General features: G+C 39.9%; 2 protein-coding genes and 1 non-coding gene across 3 annotated transcripts; 2 read left to right on the plus strand and 1 right to left on the minus strand.

The window, feature by feature from the left end:
- Positions 1-6,546: 6,546 nt before the first annotated feature.
- On the plus strand, positions 6,547-6,618 carry TRNAW-CCA. Its single transcript has one exon. It is a non-coding gene; the product is annotated as a tRNA-Trp (tRNA).
- A 195-nt stretch (positions 6,619-6,813) lies between these two features.
- LOC109160551 (exonuclease 3'-5' domain-containing protein 2-like) lies at positions 6,814-8,229 on the plus strand. The gene is made up of 2 exons (XM_019308842.1): positions 6,814-7,448; positions 8,146-8,229. The coding sequence occupies exons 1-2, from the start codon at positions 6,936-6,938 to the stop codon at positions 8,194-8,196; spliced, it is 564 nt and encodes a 187-aa protein (XP_019164387.1). The 5' UTR covers positions 6,814-6,935; the 3' UTR covers positions 8,197-8,229.
- Positions 8,230-14,877: 6,648 nt separating this feature from the next.
- LOC109160509 (Werner Syndrome-like exonuclease) lies at positions 14,878-15,528 on the minus strand. Its single transcript, XM_019308797.1, has one exon. It carries the CDS (start codon positions 15,526-15,528, stop codon positions 14,878-14,880), a length of 651 nt encoding a protein of 216 aa, XP_019164342.1.
- Between the last annotated feature and the right edge of the window lie 430 nt (positions 15,529-15,958).

Consider the following 15,958-nt stretch of genomic DNA (forward strand, 5'->3'; position numbering starts at 1 on the left):
GTTGCGGTAACCCACATGCCCCATCCGCCAAAAACCATGTAGCTTGCCAAGGGCATGTCCGCGCATGTGGGTTGCGATAACCCACATGCCCCATCCGCCAAAACCATGCGGCTTGCCGGGGGCAAGTCCGCGCATGTGGGTTGCGATAACCCACATGCCCCATTCGCCATGGCCGTAGAGCCAGCATGCATAGCACGTAAGAGCACATAGGAGCACATAGTTGAGGTGGCCGTGGGCCAAGCATGCAGAGCACATAGGAGCACATAGTTGAGGTGGTCGTGGGCCAAGCATGCAAAGCACATAGGAGCACATAGTTGAGGTGGCCGCGGGCCAAGCATGCAGAGCACATATGAGCATATAGTTGAGGTGGCCGCGGGCCAAGCATGCAGAGCACATATGAGCATATAGTTGAGGTGGCCGTGGGCCAAGCATGCATAGCACATAGGAGCACATAGGGGCACATAATTCGGGAAAATAAACACAATCTTTGCCTAACTAAGTGTTCAAGTGTACTCACCAGAGTAGCGTCTCGATGTGCTAAGTGTGTTACCTTATAGGGTAGCTCCTCTTGCGAATCAACCATTTGGGCGTACCTCGGAACCTTGCTAGGATGGTAGAGACTACAAACACGGGCTAATCGTAGCGAGCCCCACAGACGGTGCCAATGATGGTTTTATTAGGACCGGGTCCACCATAAACCGAGTACAATAGTACAGAACAGGGGTAGGGCGCTAGGCCCAACACGATATGTATAGAAGCCCGAGGTACAGGCCCAAGAACTGCGACCCAAATAAAAAGAACAAGACCCACAGGATGGGATATAGCTACCTATGCTACTGGTAGGAATCGAACCCAGGTAGCTGGGTTGAAAGTGTAGATCAAGGCTACTAGACAAGTGTGCCTGTCGTGTCTTCGTTGCCCCCTAGCCACAGATCCAGGGCCCCTATTTATAGCAAGCCCCCCTCCTCCTCTAGCGTCCACGTGTCCCATGCAATCCATCCCCACTTCCCCATTTATCGCTACGCAAGCGGGCACGTTCGCCATACTTCTAAAACTCCCGCGCATACCACCCTGGTCCACCATGCTCGGCTCACCCGCCCAGCACCCCCTCGGGAAAGGGGGGGTGCCGTTGACAATTTGGGGGGCGCACTGCCCCCGCTGGCTGCGCCTCGGCCTGAGGGGCGGCGGGACCTGCCGCCGGCCAGTCGCCGGCCGGCCATGGCCGGTGGTGGAGGCTGCCCAACCCGCATATATAGGTTATATATAATTGCCAAGCTTCAATAAACAACAGTTAATGTGGGTTGGTGGTATGGTGCACATTTGTTGAGCTGGAGGGCGTGGGTTTGAACCCTGTTGATAGCGTCTATGCCTTTTACTCTAGTTAAGTACCATGCTACCTGCCCCATTCTCTGGGCGCTGCCGGCACGACTGGTGGCGCACCGCCCCGGCCGGCCACCCCGCCGGTCGGTTGCCGGCCGCCGGCGGTGTTTCTTGCCCGGAAACGTCTTCTCTCTTCTTTTTGGGCCACCACGCCCCCTTGTCTTCTTAGCCCAATAGGACTTGGGCCAATCTCCTATCATCACCACCCCCACTTGGGTCAATACTATGCCAATAAAATGGACCCCCGGGTCCCATATCCCCATCAATATATATATATATATATATATATAAGAGTCCCAATTAGGGTCTAAGTGGTATGGCTTTGCTAATTCTATTTCCTATAGGACTAAGGGATTGGCTTTAGGGATAAGCGCCCATGGACTATGGTGGACCCCCTTTTAGCTAATTAATGGATTTTAACTCCCTTTTTGGGCTGCGTAATTAATTAATTAATTTGGGTTTAGGGGTCGTAACACGGGGTGTTACAGGAGTGGTAGAGATGTGACTATGCAAGATGGTTCAAAAAACATGTCCATGGAAGGAGCTGGTACCCAGCCACGCCCGTCATCATGAGTACATTAAGCTGGAACTGTCGTGGCTTGGGCAATCCACGCATAGTTCGAGAGGTTGTGGACCTAGCGTCCCGTAAGAAGCCCGCGTTTGTGTTTTTGATGGAGACCAAGGTGGGACGGATACATGCAGAACGGATTCGTGTCAGGCTTTGGTATGACAGTTTGTTTTATGTTGATAATGATGGTTTGAGTGGTGGAATGGCTCTCTTCTGGAAAAAGAACAACACGGTCAGGTTGTTAAGTTACTCGCTGAATCATATAGATGTGGAGGTAAATTTCTCTAATAAGATGTGGCGTATTACATGCTTCTATGGCATCCCGGAATGAAATAGGCAGGAAGAATCTTGGAATTTACTGGGCACGTTGAAGGATAGGTCCTTGTTACCCTGGGTAGTGATAGGGGATTTTAATAATCTCCTATATCAGCATGAGAAGAGAGGGGGAAACCCGTACCCTAATAACCTGCTGTGTGGGTTTGGGGAGGCTGTAGATGGTTGTGGTCTGTTGCAAATGCCGATGAGAGGCCATCAGTTTACATGGGAAAAGGGGAAATGAACGCAGAATTGGATAGAGGAGAGGTTGGACAAGGTCTTGATAACGGATGATTGGGGTGTTATGAATGAGAATGCATGGGTGGAAAACTTACGGACTCGAGCTTCGGATCACTCGGCCCTTTTCCTTAACATTAATGCAATCTGCATGCAAAGGGGAAGGGGGCCGCGGAAATTCAGGTTTGAGATGGCTTGGTTGTTGGATGAGGGATGTAAGAATGTGGTAGAAACGGCCTGGCAGGAGGGGAGAGCGGAGGGGTTGCTGCATTGCCAGCAATTATGTGGCGAGAAATTGATGCGATGGGGAGGGGATCAATTTCATAAGTTTGGTGAACATATTAGGCAGCTACGACAGAGACAGGATATTATTCGAAACAGACGGGACTCTTTGAACGATAACGGACTCTTTGAATTCTTATGTGTTCCCCGAGGGTTTGAATGATACTAACATTATATTAATCCCCAAGAAAGAGGTGCCTGAAACAGTAGCAGATTTGAGGCCAATTGCCTTGAGTAATGTCATTTATAGAGTTATGGCCAAGATGATAGCAAATAGGATGAAAACGCTCATGGGAGAACTCATCTTGGAGTCCCAAAGTGCGTTTATTGCTGGGAGACTGATCACAGATAACATCTTGGTAGCGGCTGAGATGGGGCATTACTTAAACAGGAAACAATGTGGTGTAGTGGGGTGGAGTGCACTGAAGCTAGATATGTCGAAGGCTTATGATAGAATGGAATGGACGTTTCTGAGGAGAATGTTGACTGTCATGGGTTTTAGTGAGAAGTGGATACAGCTTATTATGTTGTGTGTGACGACTGTTGATTATACTGTAATGGTGAATGGAGTGGCAGGGGGCGCGTGAAACCCACACGGGGGCTCAGGCAGGGGATCCTCTTTCCCCTTATTTATTTATTATTTGTGCGGAGGCACTTTCGATGATATTACAGTATGAGCAAATGGCAGGATCAATACATTGGTGCAGAGTAGCTAGAGGGGCACCTCCTGTCTCACATCTATTTTTTGCAGATGACAGCCTCCTATTATCTGGCCAGGTGGTGAATTATAATAAATCCAATATCTGTTTTAGCCGGAATACCCATGAGGGTCACAGGGCGCAAGTAGCGAATTGTCTTGAAGTCGAGCAAGCAGCCAATTTTGGAAAATATTTGGGTCTACCATCTTTTGTGGGAAGAAATAAGAGGGCTATTTTTTTCTTACGTGGAGGAAAAAATAAGGCAGTGAATTGGTTCGTGGAGTAAAAAGTTACTATCTCAGGCTGGTAAAGAAGTGTTGTTAATAAGTGTAGCGCAATCTATGCCTACCTTTTCTATGAGCCTTTTTTTGTTACCTGAGACTGTATGTCAGTCGATTGAGCGAACTATGAATAGATTTTGGTGGGGAAATGGTAGGGATAGGGGAATACATTGGAAAACTTGGGATAGATTATGTGTCCCAAAGAAGTATGGTGGTTTGGGTTTTAAAGAGCTGAGGACTTTTAATCTTGCTACGCTAGGAAACAGGCATGGCATTTTCTAACAAACCCAGGATCGCTAGCAGCAAAAATTTATAAGGCAAGATATTACCCCACAACTAGTTTTGTTGATGCTACTATTGGGAATTGCCAAGTTACTGTTGGAGGAGTATTATGGCGGCACATGCAATGGTAATCTCCGGGGTGCGAAGAAGAATTGGAAATGGACAGACGACTCTAATATGGGACATCCGTGGTTACAGGATAATCCTAGCCCTTTAATTCAAACAGATATGCCAGAAGAGTTAAGAGAAGCACGAGTGGCAGGATTGATTGATTTACAAACAAATACATGGGACCCACATATTTTATCTGACCTGTTTATTCCTGAAGATGTGAACCGGATAAGTATGATTCCTATTAGTCCTGACTACGATGACTCATGGTATTGGATGGGTGACCCAAAAGGGACATACACAGTGAAGAACGCCTATAGGGTATTGTTGGGGATTATGAGAGTAACCCAGCTATGTTTGATAAATGGGTTTTGATGTGGAAATTAAAGGTCCCACCCAAGTGGAAGACATTTCTGTGGAGAGCCATATGTGATATTCTACCCACTACCACTAATTTGATTATAAAGAGGGTAGAGTTGGACCCAACATGCCAAATGTGTGCTTTAGATCATGAAGATGTGTTACATGCTTTAGTGCTCTGTGAATATTCTACACTTGTTTGGAATATAACACAATTGTCTATCACTAATATTATTACATATTTCTTTTCAACATGGCTAATGGAGGCTTTGGCGGTCTTAACGGAGGAGCAAACCCGGTTATTGGTAGACGTGTTGTACCATATTTGGAGGAGCCGCAACTCAGCCGTGTGGAAGGGGTCTATGATGCGGCCAGCCGATGTCTAGAGAGTGGCTGCCGCGGCTTTGCAAGCGTACGGTGCTGCGCAACACCGCCAGGCAGCGCCGTCTCCAGCGCCACCCACCGGAACGGACATGGACGGCAGCAGGCTCAGATGTTATGTGGACGCGGGTTTTCGTCAGGACACTGGAGATGCCACGCACGGTATTGTACTAGTTTCACCAAAGGGCTCTTTCGTAGAGGCAAAGAATGGCAAATTGCCTTTTTGTTTCTCACCGTTTATGGCGGAGGCACAGGCATATAAGGAGGCACTGTCCTAGCTATTAGAAAAGAACAATACATCAGTATGTCTACTCACGGATTGCATGGTACTACGTACTACTATGCGGCATCAAGACTCACCAATTCATTCGTATGTTGGGGTCACAATTGACCAATGCAGAACACTTATGTCTTTATTTAGTCATATTTCGTTAAATTATGTCTCCAGACAGGTTAATTTACATGCTCACACTTTAGCTTCCTTAGCTTTTACTCAGGATCATGCTATGTACTGGATTCTATCCCCTGACGCTATTACAGCTTTGATTCATTAATACAATCTACAAATTGGTTTTCAAAAAAAAATGTATGTTGTCCATTTGGTTGTAATTTTTCACAATAGTTTTGTCATTATATGTATGCCTATTTATGATCATAGAAAATCAAAATCCAAAATTCCAAATACATAATGTCAAGTATTCCTGAATAATAAAGATTTAAAGTTAATGTTAGCTTGTACAACTATATATAAGTACTAGGCTAATAATCAAAATTATTATTCTAAGTTATTTTTAAAAACAAATGATTTTCTAGCTAACAATTAAAGTAAAAAGATTGTTTATTTAGAAAATGAAAATAAGTACAAGATCAACCCCTTTTAATCAAAATGAGTACAAAACTACAAATCATGTTGGAACTATAAAGAGAAAATTCTTAAAATGATCCTCCGACTATGACACTTTCTAAAATTGGTCATTTGACTTTTAATGCACCCAAAATAGCCCGTTGACTATAGTAAAAATCTTAAATTACCAGTTTTACCCTTCATTTTAACACTCACTTAACACCAAAACTAACGGGGACGACCATTTTGACTTAAAATTCAATAGTCGGAGGACCACTTTGGGTGCAATTAAAAGTCAAGGAACCAAATTGAGAAAATGTCATAGTCGAAGGACCATTTTGGGAATTAACTTTGCTAACAACATCATTGTATTATGGAATGCTAGTATTAAGAATATTTGGATCGATATATAATTATTTAAATTAGAACATCTAATACACACACATATATAATGGGGTGGAGTGGGGATGGCTGCCCCCATAATGAATTTGCCCATGCATAGATGAAGCATCAAAGATAAGAGATGAAGCTTTTTGTTCATCTCATATTTCAAAGATAAAACTACTTGCTCGTTCATAGAAGAAGTTTCTTACTTAGTCTTAAATCAAGACAAAGTCTAATTTCAAAACTAAAATTTACTTTCAATTATATGATTACCATAGTATTTTTACATTTAATCACCAATTATTAATCATATTTATTTTGTTTGTTAATTAATTAAAACGAATATGTCAATTGTAATCATGCACCTAGTTCTAAAGAATAAAACAGGTATAAATTGTAAGTAAGTTGAAACTTGTCATCAGCGGATCCGTGGTGCAATGGTAGCGCGTCTGACTCCAGATCAGAAGGTTGCGTGTTCGATTCACGTCGGGTTCAGTTTCCTTACCCATCATAACCTAGTTCCTAGCAGATTGGGTTTTGGAAACCAATTTTGAATTTTTATAATTTGAATTAGTACTTTCCTAAAACCAAATACAAACGGTAAAGTGACTTTCACAACAAGCCACTAACTGAAATTATATATACCCCTTTCCTCTCTCCCTCTATCCATTCAAAGATTTGTTGTTTCCATCTTCAAACTCAGTAACTCACTCCAAATCCTACCTTTCTGTGTTTCATATTTTCATACCCATCACTTCATCTTAATCCAAAGTTGAAAGCTTTTCCAGAATTTTGAGTTTCTTGGGGGCGATATGACGGTTCCATCCAGACTCAGACGCAGACGCAGACGTTTCTCTGGGCTACAACACCAAGTCCAGTTTCACGGCATAAACTTCAGCGTCACCGTGACAAAGAGAGGCGCTGAGGTTGATCAATGGGTCAACGAGGTCGTCTACAACAACAGCCACGTCCTCCACAGCCTCATCGTCGGTCTTGACATCGAGTGGCACCCGTGTCTTGCAGGGGAAGACCACAACCCGGCCGCCACGCTCCAGCTTTGCGTCGGGAAAAGCTGTCTCATTTTTCAACTTTTGCACAAGGACTACACTCCCCATTCTCTCCTCGCCTTCCTGGCTAATCCCCGATTCACCTTCGTCGGCGTTGGGGTCCGAGATGACGCCGAGAAGCTCCTCCGGGACCATGGGTTGGTGGTGGAAAACGTTGCGGATTTGCGGTGGGTGGCCGCGGGGGTTTACAACTCGGAGCGGTTTATGAGGATGGGGTTGAAGAGAATGGCGTGGGAAGTTCTGGAGAAGCCATTGGAGGTGACTCTCAGCGATTGGGATGCCAAAACTCTTACCTTTCCGCAAATTGAATATGGTTCGATTGATGCATTTGTTTCCTTAGAAATTGGTATCAGTTTGTTCTTACAGTGCTATATACCATTTAGTTGTTGATTAAGTAGAGTGGTTTTGTATTAAGGTCTGATTGTAAATTTGGTACTGACTCTTTCTTTAGTTGAAAGTTTTTTTTGGTTCGTTGTTAATTTTTGATCCTCATTAATATTTGGTAGGGAAATTTATAGAGATTGTGATGTATGTTTTGTGTATCCAATGCCACTTTGCTTCTGTGTTCTGATGTGTGCACTGTACTCTTAATTGTTTTGAACTTAGAATGATTTCTCTGTTTGTTATTTATTTTTTGATGATTTCTTGTCTTCATGTGCTGATCTGGCAAAAGAATCCTGCAACAAATGTGTATCATACTAGCTCTTTTTAAGAAGTTGCTGTTATTAAAATAATGAATCTTATTGTGCAAATAATAAAGACTCGAAATTGATAGTTTAGGGAAATGTAGTTGTGCATCTGCATTCTGAATCAACATTTTGATTATGATTTGGTTTCTGGTTTTGTGTGTATGAGGATGCTGGAAGTTGAATAGCATAAGTCCTACATTTACACTCAATTGTTGTCTCTGTGTTTATGATCTATCTGCTCCTCATTTTTTTTTTTAAATGTCCAGTTTCCACCTATTGAAACACCAATCAAAGCTCCCAATTCAAGGGAAATATGATCCGCCACTAAATGAAAGGAAAGGATACTATCTTCCATGACTCGGAGATGAGTTGCTGCAATGCTCATCCTTGGCATGATGTTGAGATAGGTATTTAACTAAATTCTGCCCATATCTACAGTTGATCACTTTTTGGAGTTTAAAGTTACTTGATCCGTGTCTTGTGATCTGAAGCTCCAAAGCTTTTCAATGTGGTAAGCATTCACTTTGCTCAAAATGTTCCTTCTGAATTTTCAATTTGTTCATTTTAGAAATTTAGTTAAGACTCATATCATGCGGTAAATCATATCCACTGCTTTGAACTGTGTAAAAAAACATATACGTCTTATAACCATTTATATGCAACAAGCAAATGAGCTAATCCTATTTGAACCCTCAAGCAATTAAATCCATCAGAAATTTGAAAAAAAAAAAAAACATTGATATTGTCTTACCCTCCCATTTGAATGCTCAAGTGCTCATTGACCTTGACCATATGGATTTACTTGTGTTATACTCGGGGAATGGCATGATATTTAATGGATTAATTTTGTATCAGGTTTATTTTTGTATATGGCTATATCTATGCAGGTAATTGAGATCAGCAAAAGGGGTAAGGTGAAGTATGAACTGGATAAAAAGAGTGGACTTATCAAGGTAAAAAATATCACAAATTGTTTATTGAAAACATGCACAGAGTCAGCCCGAGCCCGCCAATATTCAGGTTAATGGTTGGCCTGGGGAAAAAATTTCCGTAGGTTATATTTGTTCCCATCTGTCCATCTCTTTCAAGTCTACTCATGCATTAATTTACAATTTGTGATTCATCATTTTTTTTTTTTTTTTTTACTTTCATTGTATATGGAAGGTTACAAATCAAATCCACTATTGCTATGGTTGTACAAGCTTAGGTTCCACCAATATATTTGTATAAAAAATTCACTTATTCAAATATACAATATTTATTTTACTTGAGAAATATTTTACAAAAATAATTATATCATTTGCTTTACTCATCAGTTGTCTACACCCATAACTATTTGTGAAGACAGTGACCCTATGGATGTTTTAGTTATCATGCAGGTCTGATTTCTCTTCCAAATCATTTTTAGGCGATGTAGTTTAAAGAGCTTCCTGTTTTCTCTACACGGTTTTAGTTTTATTTGATTTTTTAAAGGTTTGAATCTTTTTGCAATATGTTATTTATTTCAATTTGGTTAGCTTTGTGCATATGTTTGTGTTCCCAGTATGTGTAAGTTAATAGTATTTGTGTTTGGTTGAAGAAGCTATCTCAAAAATGGCATAGTGGAAACATGATTAGTAGCATGAGGAGGTACTTAGTCGAAGTAGAATAGTGGCAATTAAGTTCAGTTCAATTGTTGATTTAATGATATATATAGCTTGAAACTTCAGCTTAAGTGACAGTCTAAGATGATGCAAAAAGGGAGGGAGTAAGGTTCTCATCATTTGCACTAGAGATGGTGTGACCGCCTCAACATGTTTACCTCCTAACACTCATTCAACAACTCGATATTCAATTGTGGATTTCATTACCTCATATGGGAGTCTGGAGGTCCGATCCTCAATAGGCTTTGCCTCAACTTCATAAAATTCACTTATCACCTGGGGATTCAACATGAAGATTTAGATAAACATGTTTTTGTTCTAACTAGATGAATTTAAGTCTGTATCCACTCTATCTACGACTTTGCTTCAAGTTTTGTATCCAATTTTAAATACGCTTCTTCATCTCATAAGCAATGGTGGAGAAAAGTGCGGATGTCCTAAGGTAGATTCAGGTTCAATACTTTGTTAGACTTGCAATAAACTTCATTTCTTGTTCATTACTGTTATTTATTTTGATCCAGATCACATTATAAGATTTGTATTGCTTATACTAGTCTTCCATGAGGACCTTGGTAGTATTTTGAATCAACTCTGCCAAAGAATATAATGTTTCAATTAGAGAAAAACAAGTGTTGTGTAATTATAGATTACAAGTAAGAAATGCCTTTTTAGCTAAAAGCAATCATATTGCTGTAAACTTGAGCATGTGAGAATTTAGCTATACAGATCATTACTATGCTAATTGCTATCTTGACTCATTGTAACCAGCAACAGGGATTTGAAGGTGCTTAGCTTGGACTACCAACCCACTCATCTTCCACAACTCTTACTTTAAGTATGGAGGTAGACTAGTATTACCTGTAATTGGTTCTAGTTAACGTCATATACTATATATCATTCACGTTCATTTTTAATTGTTAATATTTTTCAGTGCTATAATCTATATTTAGTTATAGTTTGTCTAGTAAAATAAAAGAGTTTTGGAGACAAAAAAAAAAAAAAAAAAAAGTTATCCAAAACCACGTAACGTTATGCCAACATCAACAATTTTCAATCTTGAAATTCATATTGAAGAGCTGCATATGATTGCCTTCATCTTTCTTAGGTCTTTGCCTTCTCTACTGCTTTACTTTGATCCTCCAATGCTTACATTTAAGTGTGCTTTATTATGTACAATATCCATATATTTTCCTTGTGCTGCCACTCAACTATTTTGGGTAGGATATGATGTAGCACACGAGCTGGCTCCTGGGCACTCATTGGAGATTTTCACCATTGAAAATGTCAAGGAAGCTAAGGGTCTTAGTGGTATGATACATATATATCTTCTGATATTGACTGTCTACATCATTTCAACCCTGAGTTTTCAGATGATTTAAGATGTTATCTTTTCAAATTTACAAACATTATATTGGTGCACTGTGCAAGATAACCTGCATTTGACTAAATGTCTACCATTTGTTTGAAAACTTATTTGGTTGTATCTTTTGACCCAATGCCCATCATTTGATTGTATCTTAACAAACACTTGAAAGTCTGCAAACTTGCAAAATTTTCTTATTTTTCATTCTAAGTACTCACTCACCGATTTTGCATTCTCCTATACTTTGTAAGGATATTCAAAGCCATATCTGTAATCTATTACTGTAATTTGTTTATACAGTGAGCTGGTGGAAAAATTCTTTACAAGTTATTATGCATCAAGCTATTTATCTCATCAAATCATATACCGGTCGGGTGTTGTTCAAAGACTAGTGGCAAGTGTCTGATAGACCTTTTTCTGATTGTTTGCTATGGTTTTTATGATTTTTTTTTTTTTTGGGAAATAGATTATTTCTGTAATTCGATATGTTTTTCTTATCCTGGGAACATCATACTTGTTATTTTGCAAAATCACCTCGCCTTTCGCTGACGACAGCCATTCTGAAGACGACTCCGTCGCCCTGAGATACTTCTCCATTTTCGCCCTGCCTTCCGCTGACGAAGACTGCCAACAGCGCCTACCTAATTTTGTATTGCAGGCGGCAGGCCCCACTATCCTCTTTTTTTCAGGAAAATGCTGCAAGTATCTTTTTCTTGTTATTTTGGGCAATGTTTGTTGTTTTCAAATCTCTTTTCATTACTTAGTTACACTTGATTTAGCCTTAACTAGTCAACTTCAGATATTGCCCATCGTCTTGAACTGCAATGTTTTTATCCCCTGTACCAATAACTTTTTGATGCATAATAAGCTTGTTTTTTGTCCCTTCTCAACATGGAACAACAAAGGACGCTCAGGTTTTGTATGCCCCCACAACTTCGTCTCACCGTTTTTCATGCATATCATTCAGTTTGAGTTCTAATCTATGCTGTTGTCTTCCATATAGGCAGCATTTGATCATCTGGTTCAGAGGACAGATATTGATACATCAAGAATAGTTTTGTTTGGAAGGTCACTAGGTGGAGCAGTTGGAGCTGTGCTTACTTTTCAAAAAAAAATTAATCCTGATAAGGTATCAGTCTAATGAATTTGTGTTTATTTTATTTATATAAAAATAAAAATATGCATGCTACCTGATTCTAGTTATTGCTTATTCCTTTACTATGAATCTGTGCCTTCTGGTAATTGGCTAAGCACCTGTAACCTTGGAGATCTAAGATCATTATTGAATCTGCTTTCACCTTCTTCTTCTTCTTCTTCTTCTTCTTGTAGTTGTTTAAATGATATTCTGCTTCTCTGTTTTACAATATACTGATGCAAATCCATCTTTAACACATGTGTTCCATGGTTTCTCCCCTACATTTGAAGATCTCTGAACTTGGGTAAGGATCGAGATCTCTACTTTGTGATGGCTTATTTGTTTCATTGTAAGTCTTTCTCTTAAATGTATTTATGATTTTTTATTTGATAGAACCAACATGACGAGCTATAGCCAAACTTCACTAAATATTTTGTATTATAAGTTTTTGGTGTAATATTTGTATTTGCATAAAATTAAATGTGAGGTTCAGTATGCTATAAGCATGCATGAATATGTCTATTAGACTATTACTTTTGTTTTATATGTTTTTCTAATTTGGCAGCTGCTGCTGCTGCATTGGCTGATGAAGCTGGTTGCAGCCCACAAATTTTTAGTGATGTTGCAAAAAGCTAATTTATTCTTGTGTTCGATTTGGGAATGAATAACTTCAATTTGATTTTTTCCACCGTGTTTTCAAAGGGCAAGAGCTTAACAACCATAGCTTTGAATGGGAATCAACTCAGAGGACCTATTCCGGCCAAGATCTTTGGTCAATTGCAGTCAACTAGAGGCTCTTGATTTGGGAAACAACAAGTTACAAGATACATTTGAACCAGTTGGATGGTATGGAAGATCCCAGGAACAAATTACAAATTTGAAATTTCTTGAGGTGTTAGACTTGTTACAAAATCATTTGGTTGGACGCATTCCTACGGGCTAGCGCAGTTAAACACCTTTGGAAATGACTCACATGGGGGAAACCTCAACTTATGTGAATTTTCATTGTCAAGAGAATGCAATGACAACAATAGGTCACATGAACATGAACACCAACAACAACATGTTGAGTTGGAAGATATATTCATGAGTAGATTTACTTGGAGAGTTGTAGTGATTGGGTTTTGTCGTGGAGTGTTATTTGGAATCTTCATCACTCCATGGAACATTTCATGTCTCGGACTGGGAAGCCAAAATGGATGTTTGTGACTTTCTACGCGCCGGGAACCGTCCCAAGAATTGAAAAAGAAGGAATGTTTGAAAATGATAATGCTAATGTTAACTGGATGAATTTGTTGTTTTTTATAAAATCGTCATGAATAATGTGAGGTATGCATTTTTGTTGCTAGCTTGTATTTCATTTTGACCTATTTTTGTTTTCCGCATTACCAAAGGTGTGGATTATTGAATTGATGTATGCATTTTAATTAAAATGATGAAATCAGGTAGTTTTAGAGGTATGGATTGGCAGTAGAGAAGTAGATAAAACTGCAATGTCGATTTTCTGGTTCTATGTTATTTATATATGTGTTTGAGTTGGAGGCTGCAATACTTATTAATCAATTTATTTATAGGGAAGTTGGAGAGATTCCAGGAGGTGTTACTGTACTGCTGCAATCGGTTTTAAAGGCCAATATCAAATTTGATTGGTTTATTTTTAATTTAAATGTTAAAGTTAGTTAGTTTCTTGGTCTTTCGTGGTACATGATCAGTAAAACATTTTAAGAATTCACAACGCCTTCGTTGTCTTGAAACCATATATGAATCCCAAGAGCGTGCGTTTACTAAAAATGTGGTGGCATGGCAGCTGCACCTGTAGTATATTGCAAATTAAAATGGTATGTATGACAATTTTTCTTATTCCTTGCTCTGTGGATATTATATATATATATGTTTTCATACTTTGTTTCTCTTTGCTTTATATACTTCCATTTAATTTTGTTGTTATAATATTGTGTTTCCTTGGTTTTCCCTTGATGTCCTAAATTAAATGTGCTGCTCTCTCATCTTCTTAATTGCCGGGAAAATTCTACAGTTGTAGCAATAACTACCACTGATGTAGTTAGCAAGAGTGTGGCTATTGAGTCGGAATGAAGTAATTAATCTTATCTTCTATATATTTGTCTTTTACATTGCTTGCTTGCTACAGTATTAACGAGCTATTTGTTGCTCATATTCTGATCTGCAGGTTGGAACGAGGAACACGTATAAGAGTTGGTGGCATGGCAAAGGGTTCCGGGATCATCGTGCCTAACATGGCGACAATGCTTGAATTGGTGTACGTCATTTTGTCTCGTAACTCTGCCCTGAAAATACTAGTTTTTACTCGTTGCTACTATACATTTGCAAATATTTCAGGTGATCGATGTCTCAGTTACAAGTGATGTTTGAAGACGAATGATACAGGTTTCTGAATAACCCAAGTTTTAACCAAATTACGGTAGGTAACAGTGTTGCTTTATCTATTTTAACATGGCAAAGGAATAATACCGCTAAGATTATATATATCCGGTGCTCATCTATGGCCCAATTAATAGGCTTATTTAAATTGCAAGCAAAGGTTAATTTGTCGTTCTCGTCATCTCTACAATTTTCTAGCGATAAAGATATTTGTTTTGATCCAATTTTGTCTTGTATTACCTAAGTTAATCTTGTTAGGATTACTTAATTGCATAAGATTAAACATTTTAAACCTCTCCAGATATACATGCTTCACAAGTAGATGGAGATATCAGGCCAATGCGAATGAGGATGAAATATTAACAACCAAAAAAACCTTTCAATTAAAGAAAGAGTCAGTATCAAATTTAGGTAGTTTTTTTACAATAAGTCCTTAATACAAAACCACTCTACTTAATCAACAACTAAATGGTATATAGCTCTGTAAGAACAAATTGATACCAATTTCTAAAGAAACAAATGCATCAATCGAACCATATTCAATTTGCGGAAAAGTAAGAGTCTTGGAATCCCAATCGCTGAGAGTCACTTCCAATGGCTTCTCCATCACCCATCCCAGAACTTCCAACGACATTCTCTTCAACCCCATTCTCATAAAATGCTCCGAGCCGGAAACCCCCACGGCCACCCACCGCAAATCCGCAACGTTTTCCACCACCAACCCATGGTCCCGGAGGAGCTTCTCGGCGTCATCTCGGACCCCAACGCCGACGAAGATGAATCGGGGGTTAGCCAGGAAGGCGAGGAGAGACTGGGGAGTGTAGTCCTTGTGCAAAAGTTGAAAAATCAGACAGCTTTTCCCGACGCAGAGTTGGAGCGTGGCCGCTGGGTTGTCATCTTCCCCTGCAAGACACGGGTGCCACTCGATGTCGAGACCGACGATGAGGCTGTGGAGGACATGGCGGTTGTTGTAGACAACCTCGTTGACCCATTGATCAACCTCAGCGGCTCTCTTTGTCACCGTGACGCTGAGGTTTATGCCGTGAAACTGGACTTGGTGTTGTAGCCCAGAGAAGCATCTGCGTCTGAGTCTGGGTGGAACCGTCATATCACCCCCAAGAAACTGGAAAAGCTTTCAACTTTGGATTAAGATGAAGTGATGGGTATGAATATATGAAACACAGAAAGGTAAGAATAGAGAAATCTTGAGTGAGTTACTGAGTTTGAAGATGGAAACAGAGAAATCTTGAGTGGATAGAGGGAGAAAGGAAAGGGGTATATATAATCTCACTCAGCGTAATGGTAAACTTGTTGTGAAAGTAAGTGTGTTCAAATTCAATTTGCATTTCAAAATTGGTTTCCTGAAAACGTCCTGCAAGAAGGACGTGAATCGAACACGCAACCTTTTGATCTGGAGTGAGACACACTACCATTGCGCCACGAATCCGCTGTTGAGGACTTTTAACTTACTTAACATTTATACTATGTTTTCTTCTTTAGAATTAATGCCTTGCATGATTACAATTGACATATTCGGT

Source organism: Ipomoea nil, unplaced genomic scaffold (genome assembly GCF_001879475.1).
Source record: "Ipomoea nil cultivar Tokyo-kokei standard unplaced genomic scaffold, Asagao_1.1 scaffold2848, whole genome shotgun sequence".
Lineage (NCBI taxonomy): Eukaryota > Viridiplantae > Streptophyta > Magnoliopsida > Solanales > Convolvulaceae > Ipomoea > Ipomoea nil.